Source organism: Podarcis cretensis, assembly GCF_951804945.1.
Source record: "Podarcis cretensis genome assembly, chromosome: 14".
NCBI classification, from domain to species: Eukaryota; Metazoa; Chordata; class Lepidosauria; order Squamata; family Lacertidae; genus Podarcis; species Podarcis cretensis.
The window spans coordinates 10,165,665-10,182,886 of NC_137183.1; the positions used below are offsets into that span (position 1 = coordinate 10,165,665).

The 17,222-nt window shown below is 44.1% G+C and overlaps 1 protein-coding gene across 1 annotated transcript in view; it reads left to right on the forward strand.

Moving 5' to 3' along the window:
• The window catches only part of TRIP4 (thyroid hormone receptor interactor 4), a gene marked incomplete at its 5' end in the record, with an annotated part of 42,786 nt that overhangs the window by 1,775 nt on the left and 23,789 nt on the right, over positions 1-17,222 (forward strand). Inside the window, 10 exons of the mRNA XM_079953301.1 lie at positions 1,587-1,753; positions 2,036-2,172; positions 4,383-4,604; positions 5,903-5,981; positions 6,777-6,906; positions 8,697-8,912; positions 9,882-10,005; positions 11,564-11,751; positions 15,399-15,523; positions 16,330-16,421. Of these exons, the coding sequence (XP_079809427.1) occupies positions 1,587-1,753; positions 2,036-2,172; positions 4,383-4,604; positions 5,903-5,981; positions 6,777-6,906; positions 8,697-8,912; positions 9,882-10,005; positions 11,564-11,751; positions 15,399-15,523; positions 16,330-16,421 (1,480 nt within the window). The remainder of the gene's footprint in view (positions 1-1,586; positions 1,754-2,035; positions 2,173-4,382; positions 4,605-5,902; positions 5,982-6,776; positions 6,907-8,696; positions 8,913-9,881; positions 10,006-11,563; positions 11,752-15,398; positions 15,524-16,329; positions 16,422-17,222) is intronic.

Here is a 17,222-nt window from a genome sequence, read left to right on the forward strand (position 1 = left end):
AATGTTATTCTAAGGCCTGTTGAATTTCTTCTTCTCCTGTTCAGTTAAATCTATTTACTTACAATAATAAAATCCTGGCAACTTTTGCTCCTGGCCTGTAAAAAGTACTGTGAAAGTTCATACAAGAATGGCCATCTGTCATGGATCCTTCAGCTAAGATTCCTGCATCGCAGGGGGTTTGATTAGATGACCCTTGGGGTCCCTTCCCACTCTACAATTCTGTGATTCTAAGAATAAAGTTACAATTACTGTAGTTCAACAACAACAACCTAGTTAGGAGATTACTGTAGATTGCATGCATGTGTCTTCGATTTTATTCTACTTGTTCAAGTAAGGAGGTCCTATAGATGACCATTTATCACAGTCAGACAGGAGAAAACAAATGTATTTCTGTTTGTCTGCGCAGTTAAAGGCACAGGAACCCAGTAGAATGGGAGAGCATAAGCATGTGTCAGCCCTAATTGAGTGATACTGATATTTTGAGTTGCCAATGGCAGCTGTTGCCAGTCAGTATAAAGAATATAGACAATATATCTTAAGTTAATTGTTACAACAAATGCAGTTATCGAGGAAACGAAGGACCTACACTGAGAGAGATGGAAGTCTCAAAGGATGAAAGAACTTTATTTTATGTATATACAACATTTATTTTTTAGTAACATTTTACTTTCTATATAACATATTTTTGTTAACCGATGGATGGTGTATTTTCTTTTTAATTTTATGATGTAATATTCAAATTCAATTATACATATATGCGCGCAGAGGGGGTGGGGGAAGACAACAGCAGCTGTTGTAGCTGCTGCATATATCTGTCCTGTAAAGTGCTCCACCTGCTGATTTCTGCAGATCAAAACACTGTTAAAAATACAGGCAGAGGCTAGAATGGTTCCCTTTCCCCTCCCCCATCTAGCTGACAGCCTTGTTGGCACCTCAGTTCCTTGGGCACCACTGCTTTTGACTGTCTCTTTTTTTAACTAGGAGGAAAAAAAAGCTTAATAACAAATCATGTTTTAATTTATTGGATAAAAAGTAAGAAGAAATCACTCTTTTAGTACAGCAGCGCCCACACGTTGAAACTCCCTGCCTATTAACATCAGGGAGTCACTTTTCCTATACACTTTTTGGTACCTATTTAAACATTTTTGAAACATTTTTGTTTATGCAAGCCTATTCAGACATAGAGAAGTTACATGTATTTCTACTGTTGATTTTAATGATATCTTGAATGCGTTTGAATACTTGCTTTTAACTGTTTTATCAAGAATGTTTCATTTTATACTTTGTAAACTGCTTGGATGTTTTCTTGTAATCAAGTGGTCGATAAATTTTGTTAAATCAATAAGAAGGGGGTGCACTGATCTTTCTGAATGTGGAGTTTGTATATTATTTCCCGATGCATTCAGCCGTAACTCTAATTTGCTACTACGTTGTCTCATTTAGTTATTTATTTTGCCCCAGTGCCCTTAGAAGTCTCATTATACAAATAGCATGTTGAGAAATTAAGTAGCAAAAGCATTTAGCCCTCATGTTGTCTTTTGAACAAAGCACTCCTAGAAGCTTCTGCACATTCTGTTCCTTTATAGATATATCTTGTCTATTGAGGATGAGGAGGAGATTCGAGATTATGTCACTGACCTAATCCAGGGGGCAGATGGCAAGAAGAAGCACTTTGTGGATGAGCTGGTAGCCAGATGGCAAAAGTCCTGTCAGCCAACTTCTGACCCTTTGCCAATATATCGGAAAAAAGATGGTAAGTGGGAGTATAATGAGGCAGTAAGTAGAAGAAATAACTCTTTGATCGCAAGATTGCAGCATTTTTAGATTACCACTGAATCCAGTTGCATTACTGAAAAAATATGAGATCTTAATCTGAATTGTTCTAGGTGCTCCTCATGCTGATGGTAAATTGTTGCGCATTGACTTGTGCTGATGGCAAGTGATGTGGTGCAGAGAGCAAGTGAATGTTACAAGGAGAAGGGGAGAGGAGTAGCAGGAGCTATTGAATTTTTCTTTACTGTACATTCTCTTTTAGATAGCTCAGAGGTTCTTCGGCCAGGAGACCAAGTCAAGAGGGGAAGACGCAAAGGGAGAAACAAACAGGAAGCACCTGTTCATGTTGAAGCTGAACAGCCTGTAGAGGAAGTAAAAACACCACTAGATTTAGCCAAGGTAGGCGCATTTGTTGTCCACCATTGGGTCAGATTGACTTTGTGGGTGCTTTATCCAAAGACAGAAGCCTAATCTTCAAAACAAAAAAGCAATGGTTGTAATTTTTTACTTGAAGAGCATAAAGGGGCCATTGTATTTCAGTTGTGGGGACTGGTAAGGAGTCTGCTATTCTGAGAGTCAAATGTTTCATCTTTTATCATGGAATGCATTAATAAATCTGTCATAAGTGGCCAGAATCTTTCCACTTTCTTTCCACGTGCTTTTTAAGGACCTAAGTAGGAAAAGTTAAAAAGGGAAATCACCTGAAGCCCAAATTAGAGTTCAAGGAGTTCTGACTGTTGATTTCTTACATACTTTTCTTGTTGAGAATTTAAACAAATATGCAAAGTCAGTGTGTGCTGTTCCTTTTTCTTCTGTGGCTAAAAATACAAAGGATTAATGGCATACGTTCTCATTTAGACTGCTTTGTTTGTCTCAAAGTCTTCCAGAGTGTGCAGTCCGTGCTATTTTCTCTCAAAAATATTTTCCACTCACCCGGTTTTCCAAGTTTTGCTGACTTGCAATAACATTAAAAGTGGCGAGAGGGTACAATTTAGCTGGATCAAACTCTGAGGTGGTCTTCATCTGCTTCCCTTTCTCTCCTGGAATCCTTCTAACAGGGCGGGTGGTAATAGATAGAGCAGGGCCAGCTAGAGCAGGCCCTAATGTATTTGTTGCCTGCCTGCCCAGCTCCCTCTCTCTCCTAGAAAGCTTTCCATAGGGTCCTTTGTGATGGATGGCACTGTAGTCTCAGCAGATCTCTTGGCAGCTGAATAAGTGTTGCCTAATCTTTTACCATAAAAATCACAGGAATAAAGCCATTGAAATGGATGAAGTGACTACTGTTTCCAAATAGTTGAGGCATTGGTTTTTGTGTTCAGATTTTTATTCACAACGAGAAATATATATATAGTATGCCACTGTTTCTTTTATTGAATACAGTGGGAACACTTGTGACCAACAGCATTAACACACAATTAGGCTTTTGTCTGCAAATTTCCCACCATTTTGATTCTGCACATTCACACTAACTTTTTTTTAAACACAATTTATTAAATAATTCACACCCTGTTTTCCAGTTTGTTCAAAGCAATTTCCTGTGCATATTTAAGTACAATTTTAAAAATCGTATCGGTACATTTTATGAAAGCCTAGCAGACCCATTTGATAAAATGTAATCCAGATCCCAATTAGGTGCTCCTTTACTTCATCCTCTCCAATGATCACCTGTAAACTTTCATTAAGAAATCTTTTATTGTCTCATAGGAGGTTCCCCACTTAACTAAACTCACCCCACACTCATACGATGGACACCCCACCCCACATTCAACCTTTTGGTTTCCTTGCTCTCTCGCAACTGGCCACCAGCTTTCTGACAGATGCACATGGAGTGGGTGTTGCTCGCCCTCCCCTCTTCTGCCAGCCAGCATATGGACTCATGGGTCTTTTCAAGGCAATGGGAATACAAAGTTCTGCCCCTCACAAATGAAGTAAAAACAAAAGAAGAGCCTGCTGATCAGGCCAATGGCCAATCTAGTCCAGCCTTCTGTCCTCACAGTAGCCAACCAGATGCTTCTGGGAAGCCCATCAGCAAAACCCGAGTGCAACAACACTCTACCCACTTCTGATTTCCAGCAACTGGTATTCAGGGGTGTATGGACTGACAGTGGAGGTTTGTTTGGCATTGTGAGGGCCATGCCAGCTTTCTCTTCTTTCTCCCAAGTAGGGTGCCTTAAAGATCTGTTCATATCTCATGAAGGCATAGGACAAATCCTTGCAATCAAATCTCAGAAAGTTGTTTGTATGGTTCTGTGCTTGGCAGAAATAGTTCTGCTGCCACGATTCCCTATTCTCATAATGATAATTTGATGATACAGATGACATGGCTTCTCCTTGTCCTGCATGATAATGTAAGTTGATAAAGTTAAGCTAGAGATAACTGGAAGACTTCCCTGATAGGTGGGGCATAAAAAACTTGAGTACCAAACAAACTCTGCAAGAGGGGACAATGATTAGCTTGTTTTGTCCCGAGGGAACCTTCCACAATCTTTACGTTGGTGAAAAAGAAGTGGAAAAATAGATAAGGCATTCCAGTTCAGAAGATTCTCATGCCATTTGTTCTCTGAAATGTGTTTTCTTCTCCCTTCCTGCAACACCTCCGCATAACTTAGGCCCAGGAAATAAACAGTGGCAGCTCCTCCTGCAAGAAGAAGGCAAAATACGTCAATTTGTACACGAAGGAGGGTCAGGACAAACTGACAGTCATGCTCCCGGGGCGCCACCCTTGCGAGTGCCTGGCTCAGAAGCACAAACTCATCAACAACTGTCTGACATGTGGGCGCATCGTCTGTGAGCAAGAAGGCTCTGGGCCTTGCTTATTCTGTGGGACACTGGTATGTTAACAACCTCCTGTATATATTTGCGTGCCCCTCAGTTTGTACCTTGCTTAATTATATCAGGTTAGCACTATATTGTTCAGTATCCTGTATAGTGCACTAAGCTATCTCTGTTATACTTCTCAGGGAAAAGAGGAAAGACTTATCCCTCTTTGCTGTTCAGATCTAAATCTCTCATCAAAGAGAGAGCTGCTTCTCATGTGACATGGATGCATGTTCTTAGACCTTCCTTTGAAGTTTTATTCTAAACATAGTTTGCCTCGCAGACATAAGCTGATTTAATGTCCCGGCATCTTGCTTTGAAACTTCATAAACCAGTACCATGAGAAGCAGTTCCAGGAGAATTACAAGGGCTGTCATGGAAGCTGCATTTCAGAACTCCTGGTGGATTTTGGTATTGAGCAGGGAGCAGGTGAAAGGTGGAATTCAACAGATTAACCCCACCTAGCAAATTGAGGTACAATCTGAAACGGGAGCCATGGGAAGCAGACAAAGACAGGAGTGCACCTCGAATCTTCTTATGGCTGCCCTTTCATATATGCACAGTGCTTAGAAAAAAAATAGGCACTTGATAACAGGTGTTATGAATAGTGTGTAGAAATTTCATTTTCTGGATCTAGATGGCAGCCTGTGAGCAGCAGAGGTGGGGCATGCTGCTTGGCACCTTGTGGAGTTACTGCCACTCAGTGTAGACAGCACTGGGCTAGAATCAGCAGTGGGCCAAATATGCATTTGTGGGCCCATTTCTTAATTTATTATCATGTTTTCAGATGGTGCTAGTGCTGTTAGTGTCACTCACCTTAGCTCAGGCTGTGATCCAGTACTGGGTTCTGACCAATGGGCCATTTGAAGAATAATGGGCTAGATGAGGATGGGGGTCTTTGGATGTTTGAAAATTGTGAGTCTTGTTGGTCCCAAACTATTGGGTGCAGGTGCGTCATCTGGAACATGGTGATGTTTTAGATGTTTTGTGTTAGTATTATTCTGTTTTCTGTTCAGTTTATGCTATTAAATTTGGTTAGCTACTTGTATTGTTTTATATATTGGTTGTATAAATTGATTTTATATATATAACAGATACTATGATTATTTCTACCTGTTTCCAATGTGTGTGGTTTTTTTAAATTGTTATACTGTTCATTTGAAATGAGGTGAGCCACCTTAGGCATAATTCTGTAGGAAAGTGGCATACAAGTCAGCAGATGGTGCTGATGAGCCAACCGTAGAAGGCAATTGCATGGCCATGTGTTCCTGCATGGAGAGAGCAGATCTCATAGTTCTCCATTCTCTTTTAGGTGTGCACAAAAGAAGAGCAGGATGTCTTGCAACGAGATTCCAACAAGAGCCAGAAGCTGTTGAAGAAGCTCCTGGCAGGTTGGTAGCTTTTTTTTTTTTGGGGGGGGGGGGAGACTTGAACACAGACCTTGTTTGCAGGATCAGGGAATTTTGCTAACTTTAAAGATTTGCAAGAAGGCAATCCTTTCTTACACAGGTTAGAGTATTTTAAGTTTTATTTAGAAGGATAGCTAAAAGTGTCCTGTCCATAAGTTGTTTTAACGCCACTTCCTTCTGGATAACCCTGGCTGGGTTGGACGTTGCACTTGCAGCAGTCTTTGGTGGCTGTTGTCAACCATTTTTATTTGAGTGTCTTGCTTGGTCCCCAACTATAAATGCACTTTCAGAGCCAATCAGAGACCTTTAGAAGTCTGATATGGATTGAAACCACTTCCTCTCCTGAGGGGGGAAATGAATGCTCTATTTGCCACGGATTCAAACTGCTCCCTCCAAATGGAGCATTTGTTCCTCTGCAGAGAAAGTGGTTTGGATTCTCTTCCTCATCTTATATCAGAAGTGGGCAGCAAGTAGCAAATGGTTACCAGCCCAATTTCATGTGGGTGGCAAGGCAGGGTGCAAATGTGGGAGAAAGGGGGATGGCTTTGCCCACTTTTGGCTCTGGTCTGCATCCCCCACCAGCTTCACCCCACCCATGTGCCAAGGGAATGCATCCCTTGACAGATGAAAAGGTTCCCCATCCCCTCTTTGTGTGTTGGTGTACAGGCAAGCCTATGCAGAAATTATTCTCAAAGTGCCACCAGTGCAATCTCTGCCAGGTGGATGTGTAAACTGATGCATGGAGTGCAGGTCACAATGAACTCTTGTGGATTTCAGGCACTGAGAGTTCTGGAAAGGTGGATATAAGTGGCAAGGACATACTCCCCCGCCAGGAGTCTCGACTCAAGGCAGGTCTGGAGGTGGCTGTGAAGCACAAGGACAAGCTGCTGGAGTATGACAAAACAAGGTACGTGACAGAGCGAGTTAGACATGTGTCTAGATCCAAAGACTTCCTGAGAGGAAAGATTGTCCAATCCTTCTTTATGAGCAGCCTGAACCACAAGCTGAACTCTCTGCTAAAGCTTTGAGGACCGATTTCCAATATTAATATTTGCAGTTTCTGTCCTTGGCCCTGTTCTTGCACTTTCTCTTGTATAAAGCACACACGTTTCATTTTTTACTCAGCAGGTTGCTTTTGACAGAAAAACCTTGAGGTTTTCTTTAAAAGCTTAGATGTGAAGATGCCCACTATGCCAATTGCTGAATCTCGACCAGCTGGATTTGCGTTTTAGCAGGATAACACCAGCAAGGTGGTGAATGTGACAATTTCAGATCCTCAGATTGAGAGAATAGAAACTGTGCCTGCTTTGCTTCTGTCCCTAGCATATGTGTGAAGCAGTGTTCATTCGGTCACCTCTGTCCCGTGCTGTAGACCAGGGATGGGGAACTTGTAGCTCTCTAGATGTTGCTGCATTGCAGCTCCTATTAAACCCAGCTGCCAGACTTTGGGCTCTCACATTTTAGTGGCACCCTGTGTGACCCTAAAATTCAGTCGTCGTCATCCCTCTTGCACTCCGTTCTACAGCATAGTTGTGGCACCCCCTGCAGCATGGCACCCAGTGTGGCTGCAGCAGTTGTGTTACCCTAAAAAAACCTCTTCTACCACCATGGCCAGTTGTTACGAGCAACTGGCCATTGACTGTCTCTTACTGCCTCAGGGTGTGGTCCAAAGGCATGTGAGCCACTGCCTTGTTGACGTTATGCAGGATTGGGTCTAGTGAGTGTGTGTAGCCTGGGAACCACGTGTATGCCAGGAAAAAGGTGGACTATAAATGTAAGAAAATAAGTAAAGGAATATAGGACTTGTAGTATCTGACATCAAAGATCATCTCTGTGCTACATGGCAAGAAGTAGTGTGCTAGTGTGTTTAGGGAAGTCTTTAATGTTTTATCTTTTATCGCTTTATTTATTATTATTATTATTATTATTATTATTAATCACCAAACATTCTGATCTCCCTTTAGAGAGTTCCCATCCAATTTCTCTTGAATCCACTGTGCACCCACAGATTAATTTTTTACTTACAGATGCTATCATGGGCTGTTAGCATCTAATAGCTTAGTGGGAGATCAGTTGCTTTGCATACAGAGGATCCTAGAAGGTTCAGTCCCCAGCATCTCCAAGTAAGGCTAGGAGACAACCTCGTCTTATACCCTGAAGAGCTGCTGCCAGTCAGTATATCTGTAGACAGAACCAAGCCAAATGGACCACTGGTCTGACTCTGTATAAGGCAGCTTCCTATGTTCCCTGACACCTGCAGATAAAAACGGGGTCAGATAGCAGGTGATGGGAAGGACCTCTCCCTGGAGCCCCTGGAGAGGGGTGGGGTATTCCCCCCTTTTGTCTTTTGAGGGCTGCAATCCCTGTTGCAAACTACATGTACGCACCGAGCAAGATGAAAGCCAGAGGTTGGCAAGCCCTTCCTTCCTTCCTTCCTTCCTTCCTTCCTTCCTTCCTTCCTTCCTTTCTTTCTTTCTTTCTTTCTTTCTTTCTTTCTTTCCTCTCTCCACTCCACTTTCTGCCCTCCTTGCCACTTGCATGAGAATAGGCTGAGAGCTACATGAAATGAGCATGAGGAGCCACAGGTTGCCCACTCCTGAAGCAAACTGTGCAGGGCTAGAGGAACAAATCAGTCCTTTGTAATGACACCGTGTTTCCCTCGGCTGCTGGGTGACCGTCTTCTGGTTTTCATGCTAGTGCGCGCCGAACTCAAGTCATCGATGACGAGTCAGACTACTTTGCTACCGACTCCAATCAGTGGCTCTCAAAACAGGAGAGGGAAGTACTGGAAAAGAGAGAGAAGGAGCTACGGGAGCTGAGGCATGCTTCTCGACTCTCCAAAAAGATCACAATCGACTTTGCTGGACGGCAGATCCTGGAGGAACAGGGTGGCATGGCAGACTATCACAGCAAGTGAGTATCATGGCACAGTAGGTCAGGGTGGTGGATTCACTTTTGACAAAGAGGAAAGCTTGGTGGCTACAGAAGCAACTGCTCCTTTTTTGGTCAAATGGATGTAATGTTTGAGGCTGGTCTTTCCCCCTTGTCTCATCCTTCTCCCCTTTAGGAGTAGGACTTGTAATCAAATAGTTTGCTCTTACTGTTGATGGTCTTCTCACTTCCACTTCCTGTTTTGTGAGATCACAGTCACATGCACAAACAAGGACAGAGTGTGTGTGGAATCGAACAGGCGAGGCTCCCAAGATGGTACTTCTGTGCATCTGCTCCTAGTGATGAATGTAATAGCCTGAAGTGAAACAGATCAGGGCTTGAATCACGGTGCTGTAAGGATTTGGTGAAGTACCCTAGCCTCATTCATTTTGATCCTAAATGCACCTCCTGGGAACATTTTTCATTATTAATAATATAGACTTGCACATAAAATATTTAAGTTCAGAGTTAGTTTGCTAGGACCCTTGCACCAGAAAAAAACTGGTTTACTGAGTGGTCATTAAACTTTTCCTTTGTGTGAAAAGAAGAATTGCTTTGCTGAATTAAGCCAAGGTCTGTCCATCTAGTCAAGCTTTCTGTCTCTACAATAGCCAGTCATGTGCTGCTGGAAAACTCACAAGTGCTGCATGTTGCTGACCATCCCTTGTTGATTGTTGAAATCCTACAACAGTCAGAGGGTCCATTAACCTTTCATGGCAACTGGTGCATTTCATGAATTGGTCTTTTTATCACCTCGCCACTGACATTGCAATTCCTATGGTGGAGGTCTGCTACAGTTGTGTAGCCTATGCGTGGTGTTTCTATCTTTCTCCAAGCAAAGAAGTTTCATTTAGCAAAGAAGGTGAAGGGAGCCTGGAAAGGCATTTTCAGTTGGACAGGTGCAGGGTAGTTGCAAAGACTTAACGTAAAACTGGTTGGCTCTCCTTGCAGATTGGATGAAACAATTGAAGCTATCAGTAGGGGAACCTTGACCAAGCCAATGCAGAACCCTGAAGGAAAATATGAAGAATCCGGAGTCTTGGTGAACCCAAACCTTCTCCAACCAGCTCCTGTGGTCAGTACTCTTCCTCCTTAACAAAATTCTAGATCTCAGGTGGGGAACCTATGATCTTCCAGATGCAACTGGTGTTGCAAAGCTAGTACAACACAGCTGCAGCCAGCAAGTAGTTGAAAGGGTGGTACACCAAATATGAAAAAGCACAAGTATTCATACATTTACAAGCAAAGGGGCAATTATGTCCATATATGGCAGTAATCCTTTCACTAGCTTCTTCTAATCACAAGGCATAGCAACTTTCTTATCTTTGCCTCCTTCCTTTGTCCTTAACAGCTATAGCATGAGCTCACGCACAACTGTCGCTCTGTCCTTTTCTCACAACTTTCACATTCCGACTTTCACTCATTCAACCTTTCTCACACACATCTCAACTTTTAATTTTTTTTTATTTCTATAACTTATACGACAGTAGAGTCCAGCAATGCACAGTTTGGCCATTTATTCTCTAAATAGTGTTGCTTGAACAAGGGCTCTTTTGCCACTAGTGAGGCAGAGAACCAGCCATGGGGTCTGTCCACGGTATCTCCTGTTGGAGGCCTAGTGAGGTTTTCTTATGCTTTTGCATATGTTGGAAGCCACCCAGTGACTGGGGCAATTAATAAATTGCTATTATTCCTGGGCAGCAGGGTCTTCTGGCACAGTGGAACCTCGGGTTGCGGATGTAACCCGTGACGGAGGCACGTCCGCAACCCAAAGTGTTCGTAAACTGCAGCGCCACATCTGTGCATGCACGTGACGCGATTTGGTGCTTCTTCTGTTCATACGCGAAGCGCAATTTGGCGCTTCTGTGCATGCACAAGCGGCAAAACCCGGAAGTAACCCTTTCCGGTACTTCCAGGTTTCCAGCAGTCCGCAACCTGAAAAAACATGTAACCCGAAGTGTCTGTAACCCGAGGTACCACTGTAGTTGCATGGGATTGTGTATGCTTCCCCAGATCTTCAGGGTCCTCATTGGAGGATTACTTGTTGAGGTTTGAGTCTGGGCTGTCACCTGGAATCTGATAGGATTCTTGCTCCGTGCTTGCAGTCATGGGATTGGTTTTAATCACATGACGGTGTATGTTTTCATTCCACAGAGTGGGAAGTGGGACAGAGTGGGACAGAGACAGGATGTTTATACTACTGTGTTCCGTGATGTAGGACTATTGTCCTTTGTTCTTTCTCTTTGCTGTCTGATGAGAAAGAGGAAGGAGCTGAATCAGAATGCTCCAAGTGTATTATATGTAAATAAAGTAGATTAGCCAAAATGCTGTGCTGCTGAGTCTGTTACGCAAACTGCTAACACTCTGAAGGATCCTGAAGTGTGCTGATGCCTCTTGGTATCAGTCGCTGTGGTGTTCGGGCTAGAGGAAGCTTTTGAACTCCCGAATGACCGACCAGGAGGGAGAGAACATGCCAGTCGGGTATGTGTCTCTGCCAGGGTCTTACACATGAGTAGGACGATCCTGATAGAACCTACAAGCTACAAAACACATGAGACACACTTTCACGCCTCCCTGTTTTGCAGTTTAAATGGAGAAATGTTAACCTTTTTGTATGTTCTTCTTGTTTTTAGTGGGTGGAGCAGACTGGTTTGCTCCTGCACAGGAAAAATATCCCTTCTGCAGAGGCTGGAAGCGAGGCATGTTTGGAAAGAAGTCGTTTACGAATTCAGGACCGAGAGATACAGGAGATCTCGGATGATGGCTGGTGCCTTAGCATGCATCAGCCTTGGGCCTCATTGCTGGTCAAAGGGATAAAAAGGTAAGCAGAAGACCTGAAACTGGGAGCATTTGAGACAGGGAGCAGCTTGTTTAAGGGAAACCCTTGTGCAGTTATCTGTTGAGGATGATTTTCCCTTAAATGGAATGGCCTGTCTTATCTAATGAGCGTTCTCCAGAGCCTCTTAATTTTCTGTGACAGTAACTGAAGTGTGTAAATAACAGGGACATGAGGCACTTTTGTCCTTGCTGCAACATAAGAGACACAAGGAGAGCTTTCACTTGCAGAAATATTCCTTGGGGCTTAATTTTCAGTAAAGGCTTATTCATGTAATAGAGGGTGAAAGGAATCTAATGCATCAGCTGGAGCACTGAACTTAGACCTGGGGACAGGTTCAAATCCCTGCTTGGGCTGTCTCACAGGGGTGCTGTCAAGATAAAAGGGCTCGGAACTGTCAGCTTCTTGGAGAAAGTGTGTAGTAAAATTAAATGTTACATATTTTTTCAAGGACCAGCTTCTAGTGATTAACTTTGACCTATACTATGCTTACTGGCTTCTGGCCTTAAAATTTTCACTTCCCATTTCAAGTGTTAGGTGGCAGTGTTTTCCTCTATTCCTCTGGGTGGAAAAGCAATAACCTTTTGAACAACTGCTGTATTCACTTAAATGTAGATCAGAAGACTGAGGGTTGTATCTATCGCTAGTCCCACTCAGGGCAGATCTGTTGAAGTTAATGGCTATAACTTAGTCATACAGGCCGTGGCCATTTTAGGTGGCTCCAACTGATGCACAGGTCTTTTTGAACCTGGAGGAGGGCAGAATGGGGGTGTGGTACAGGGCTTATGCATGCTCTGCTGACATGCGCAGGAGCTGGGAATGGAACCCCCACACGAAATGGTCATTGCCTGTATTTACTAATTTCAATTGGACTTCTGTTACATTAGATACAATTCAGAGTATTCAAGTCCAGGTATGGTTGCAAAATGAGTTTTGTGTTAACCTTGAATTTATTATGAGCCAGCATTGGAGACAATTGGGAGGTTTCTAACGCTTGATGTTTTATGTTTTTAGATATGCTGTAAGCCGCCCAGAGTGGCTGGGAAAATATTATTATGATTATTATTATTATTATTAATTAATTAAACCACTTCTGATGTGATCAGGTTGCTGCTTGGCTGTGGAATAAGCTAAGTGTCATTGGGCAAGTCACTGTTTCGTAGCCTAAGCTGCCTCACACAGTTGTGGAGCTTGTTTCTTCGTCCTTATTTGCTCCAACATTTATCAGTTAAAAAAAAAATCCTAACTGCTATTCTATTTATATGTTGTTGTTGTTTTATCCTGGTCTGTGACCGTAATAAAGTTCATTCATTCATTCAGCTGTGGAGCGGGTAACAAGGGCCAATGCCACCTATAGCATCTTGAGCTCCTCAAAGAAAAGGGGTGATAGAAATTTGATCAATTAATATGGGGACCACCTCACTGCTTCCTTGCTGTATTTGACTCCTGTGCTTTTGAGAGTGTGGAGACTGCATGGCTCTTCCAAGCAGTCTTGGGCTTCAGCACCTCTTTTGCAAACTGACTGTTCCTCAACTCACTCTCTCAGGCCATACTTTTAAAGCAGCATCATGTCACTTTAAACAGTCATGGTTCCCCTCACAAGAATCCTAGGAACTGTAGTTTAAGCATGCTGAGAATTATTGGGAAGCCCCTATTTCCCTCTCAGAGGTCTAATTCCCACACTTACTTGGGAGTAATAATAATAATAATTTATTATTTATACCCCGCCCACCTGGCTGGGTTTCCCCAGCCACTCTGGGCGGCTTCCAATAAAACACTAAAATACAATAACCTATAAAACATTAAAAGCTTCCCTAAACAGGGCTGTCTTTAGATGTCTTCTAAAAGTTTGGTAGTTATTTTTCTCTTTGACATCTGATGGGAGGGCGTTCCACAGGGTGGGTGCCACTACCGAAAAGGCTCTCTGCCTGGTTCCCTGTAACTTGGCTTCTCGTAGTGAGGGAACCGCCAGAAGGCCCTCAGCGCTGGACCTCAGTGTCCGGGCAGAACGATGGAGGTGGAGATGCTCCTTCAGGTATACTGGACCAAGGCCGTTTAGGGCTTTAAAGGTCAGCACCAACACTTTGAATTGTGCTCGGAAACGTACTGGGAGCCAGTGTAGGTCTTTCAAGACCGGTGTTATATGGTCTCGGTGGCCGCTCCCAGTCACCAGTCTAGCTGCCGCATTCTGGATTAGTTGTAGTTTCCGAGTCACCTTCAAAGGTAGCCCCACATAGAGCGCATTGCAGTAGTCCAAGCAAGAAATAACCAGAGCATGCACCACTCTGGCGAGACAGTCCACAGGCAGGTAGGGTCTCAGCCTGCATACCAGATGGAGCTGGTAAACAGCTGCCCTGGACACAGAATTGACCTGTGCCTCCATGGACAGCTGTGAGTCCAGAATGACTCCCAGGCTGCGCACCTGGTCCTTCAGGGGCACAGTTACCCCATTCAGGACCAGGGAGTCCTCTACACCCGCCCACCTCCTGTCCCCCAAGAACAGTACTTCTGTCTTGTCAGGATTCAACCTCAATCTGTTAGCTGCCATCCATCCTCCAACCGCCTCCAGACACTCACACAGGACCTTCACCGGTTCTGATTTAAAAGAGAGGTAGAGCTGGGTATCATCCGCATACTGATGAACACCCAGCCCAAACCCTCTGATGATCTCTCCCAGCAGCTGCATGTAGATGTTGAAAAGCATGGGGGAGAGAACGGAACCCTGAGGCACCCCACAAGTGAGAGCCCAGGGGTCTGAACACTCATCCCCCCCACCACTTTCTGGACACAGCCCAGGAGGAAGGAGCAGAACCACTGTATGACAGTGCCCCCAGCTCCCAGCCCCTCTAGACGATCCAGAAGGATGTTATGGTCGATGGTTTCAAAAGCCGCTGAGAGATCCAGCAGAACTAGGAAACAGCTCTCTCCTTTGTCCCTAGCCCACCGGAGATCATCAACCAGTGTGACCAAGGCAGTTTCAGTCCCATGATGAGGCCTGAATCCCGACTGGAAGGGATCCAAATGGTCCGCTTCTTCCAGGCGTGCCTGGAGTTGTTCAGCAACCACTCGCTCAATCATTCAATGATTGTTAAGCCACTCTAGAAAGGAGAGTGAGCTTGTGCTCAAATTTTGCATGCGGGTTTCCCGCAGGAATTTGGGTGGCCACTGTAAGAACAGGATGCTGGACTTGAAAGGGCTAATGGCCTGACCCAGCTGGCTCTTCTTTTGCTCATATGTCATTGCTGTCAGTATGGCGAGACTCCAGGATGAGTTCAGAGAACGTCAGCTTTGAAATAAAAGTAAAAAGTTTGTTTCTGGCAGTGTATTGTAGCTAGGGGGAAATGTGTCAGCAGTTTATGGATAAATGGGGAAATGTATAAACTTTGGTGCTTTGAAGATCATGATTCCTTAAGCTGGTCTGTTAATGCCTGAGGCCCTTTCACGGATTTTCAGCTTGCAACTTTAATTCTGTCACTAGCGCCTTCCTTTTGAAGGGACTTTCTGTGCCAAGGGTGCTTGCCTCCCCCAGAATACACGGCTTGGATACTAGAATGGCAATTCAGTGTTCCCTGAATAATGTGGGTGCAGAGGAAGATTGGAGATTGAATCTGTTTCTGTTCCTCCCTCTCCAGGGTAGAAGGCAGGACTTGGTACACATCACACCGGGGTCGATTGTGGATAGCAGCTACAGCCAAAAGGCCATCCCCTCAGGAAATCTGTGAGCAGGAGGCTACCTACAAAATACTGCTTGGGAAAGGTGAGCCGCCCCCCCCCCTTAAGACTTTTGGATTGCCTGCCCTTTTACCTGAGTCAGGGTGTTTTTCCTTGGATGCCTGCTGGCAAATGAAAATTAGTTTGTGGGCTTCAGAGTGACTACTGCTATACATGTTCTGATAGTGCATATGTGTGTACATAGATGAAAAGAATGAGAGGACAGGTCCCTGTCTCCTAAGGGGCTTACAGTGTTAAAACACAACTGGGGTATCAAAACAGGGCCATTTGCTATACCAGCTGTGGATAATGAGGGATAAAGTTCAACAACGTCTGGGGACCCAAAGTTGAAGAAGTCTGCCAATTCTGCTGCCACTGGCTCTTTTCTCCTTTGCCTCGCATTTTCCTTTTCTCATTCTCATTTTAAATACTGCAAGAACTCAAATTCTTCAGTCTGAATACAGCATTTGAATTGCATACAATGTGTTCTAACCAATTAGAGAGTTAGAGTTCTTCTTGCCAGTGAACCTGGACCGAATGTAACATTTGACCATAGATAATACCTCAGCAAGGCCTGGGGCTGATCTTTGCACTGGCTGGAGGCATGTTAATGAAGCAGATTAGAAGGCTTTGGGAGACCAAGGTCCTTGTGGAGAAATGCTTTCCCCAAGATCAGAAAAGCTTCCCTAAGCAAACGTACTTTTGTCCAAACCATGAAATTAGCTGTATAAAACAGTGTGGAGAGAGCTCACGCAAGGCACTCAAAGGCTAATCAAGACCATGTGGAGAATGGCAGGGCGCTGCATTACATGTCTGAGCTTGCCTAACAATTTTCTCTCCGGCTTGCCATAGATTTGGAATTTCCCAAAGATTATCCCTCTGGCTGCCTCCTTGGCTGTGTGGACTTGATTGACTGCTTGTCGCAAGAGCAATTTAAGGAGCAGGTGAGTGAGCACCAAAAAAAACACACCAAAAAACACCTGCTCGGTTTTGTGAGTGTTGAAGCTGGAGCACATTATTTGGCTGCCTTTGGCAAAAATGAAGGTCCTCCTTTCTCCTTCCTCCCCCTAGTAGGGTGGCAAAATTATGCTGTGAGTGTCCCTTTCAAGTTCTGCTGCTTCAAGCTTAGGAACCTGCCTTATCCTAAGTCAGGACTATTTATCCATGTAGCCTACCCAGTGTTGTGTATTAGGTTTTCACTATCCAAAATTTCAGGCTGAGGTCTTTCCCATCATTTGCTGCTTGGTCCTTTTAGGCCAGGGAATTGAGACTGGGGACCTTCTGCATGTGGCATGTGTGCTCTGTGGTCTTCTCTCTAAAGCAGAGGTAGGCAACCTAAGGCCTATGGGCCGGATGCGGCCCAATCGCCTTCTCAGTCCGGCCCACGGATGGTCTGAGAATCAGCGTCTTTTTACATGAGTAGAATGTGTCCTTTTATTTAAAATGCACCTCTGGATTATTTGTGGAGCCTGCCTGGTGTTTTTACATGAGTAGAATGTGTGCTTTTATTTAAAATGCATCTCTGGGTTATTTGTGGGGCATAGGAATTTGTTAATTATTTTTTTCAAAATATAGTCCGGCCCACCACATGGTTTGAGGGACGGTGGACTGGCCCACTGGCTGAAAAAGGTTGCTGACCCCTGCTCTAAGGCAACAACCTGTTCCTCTGGTAGATTTGGGCAGGCACCAGCAGCTTGCTTTTCCAGAAACGTAAGAGAAATCACCATAAAACAAAGAGTATGAAT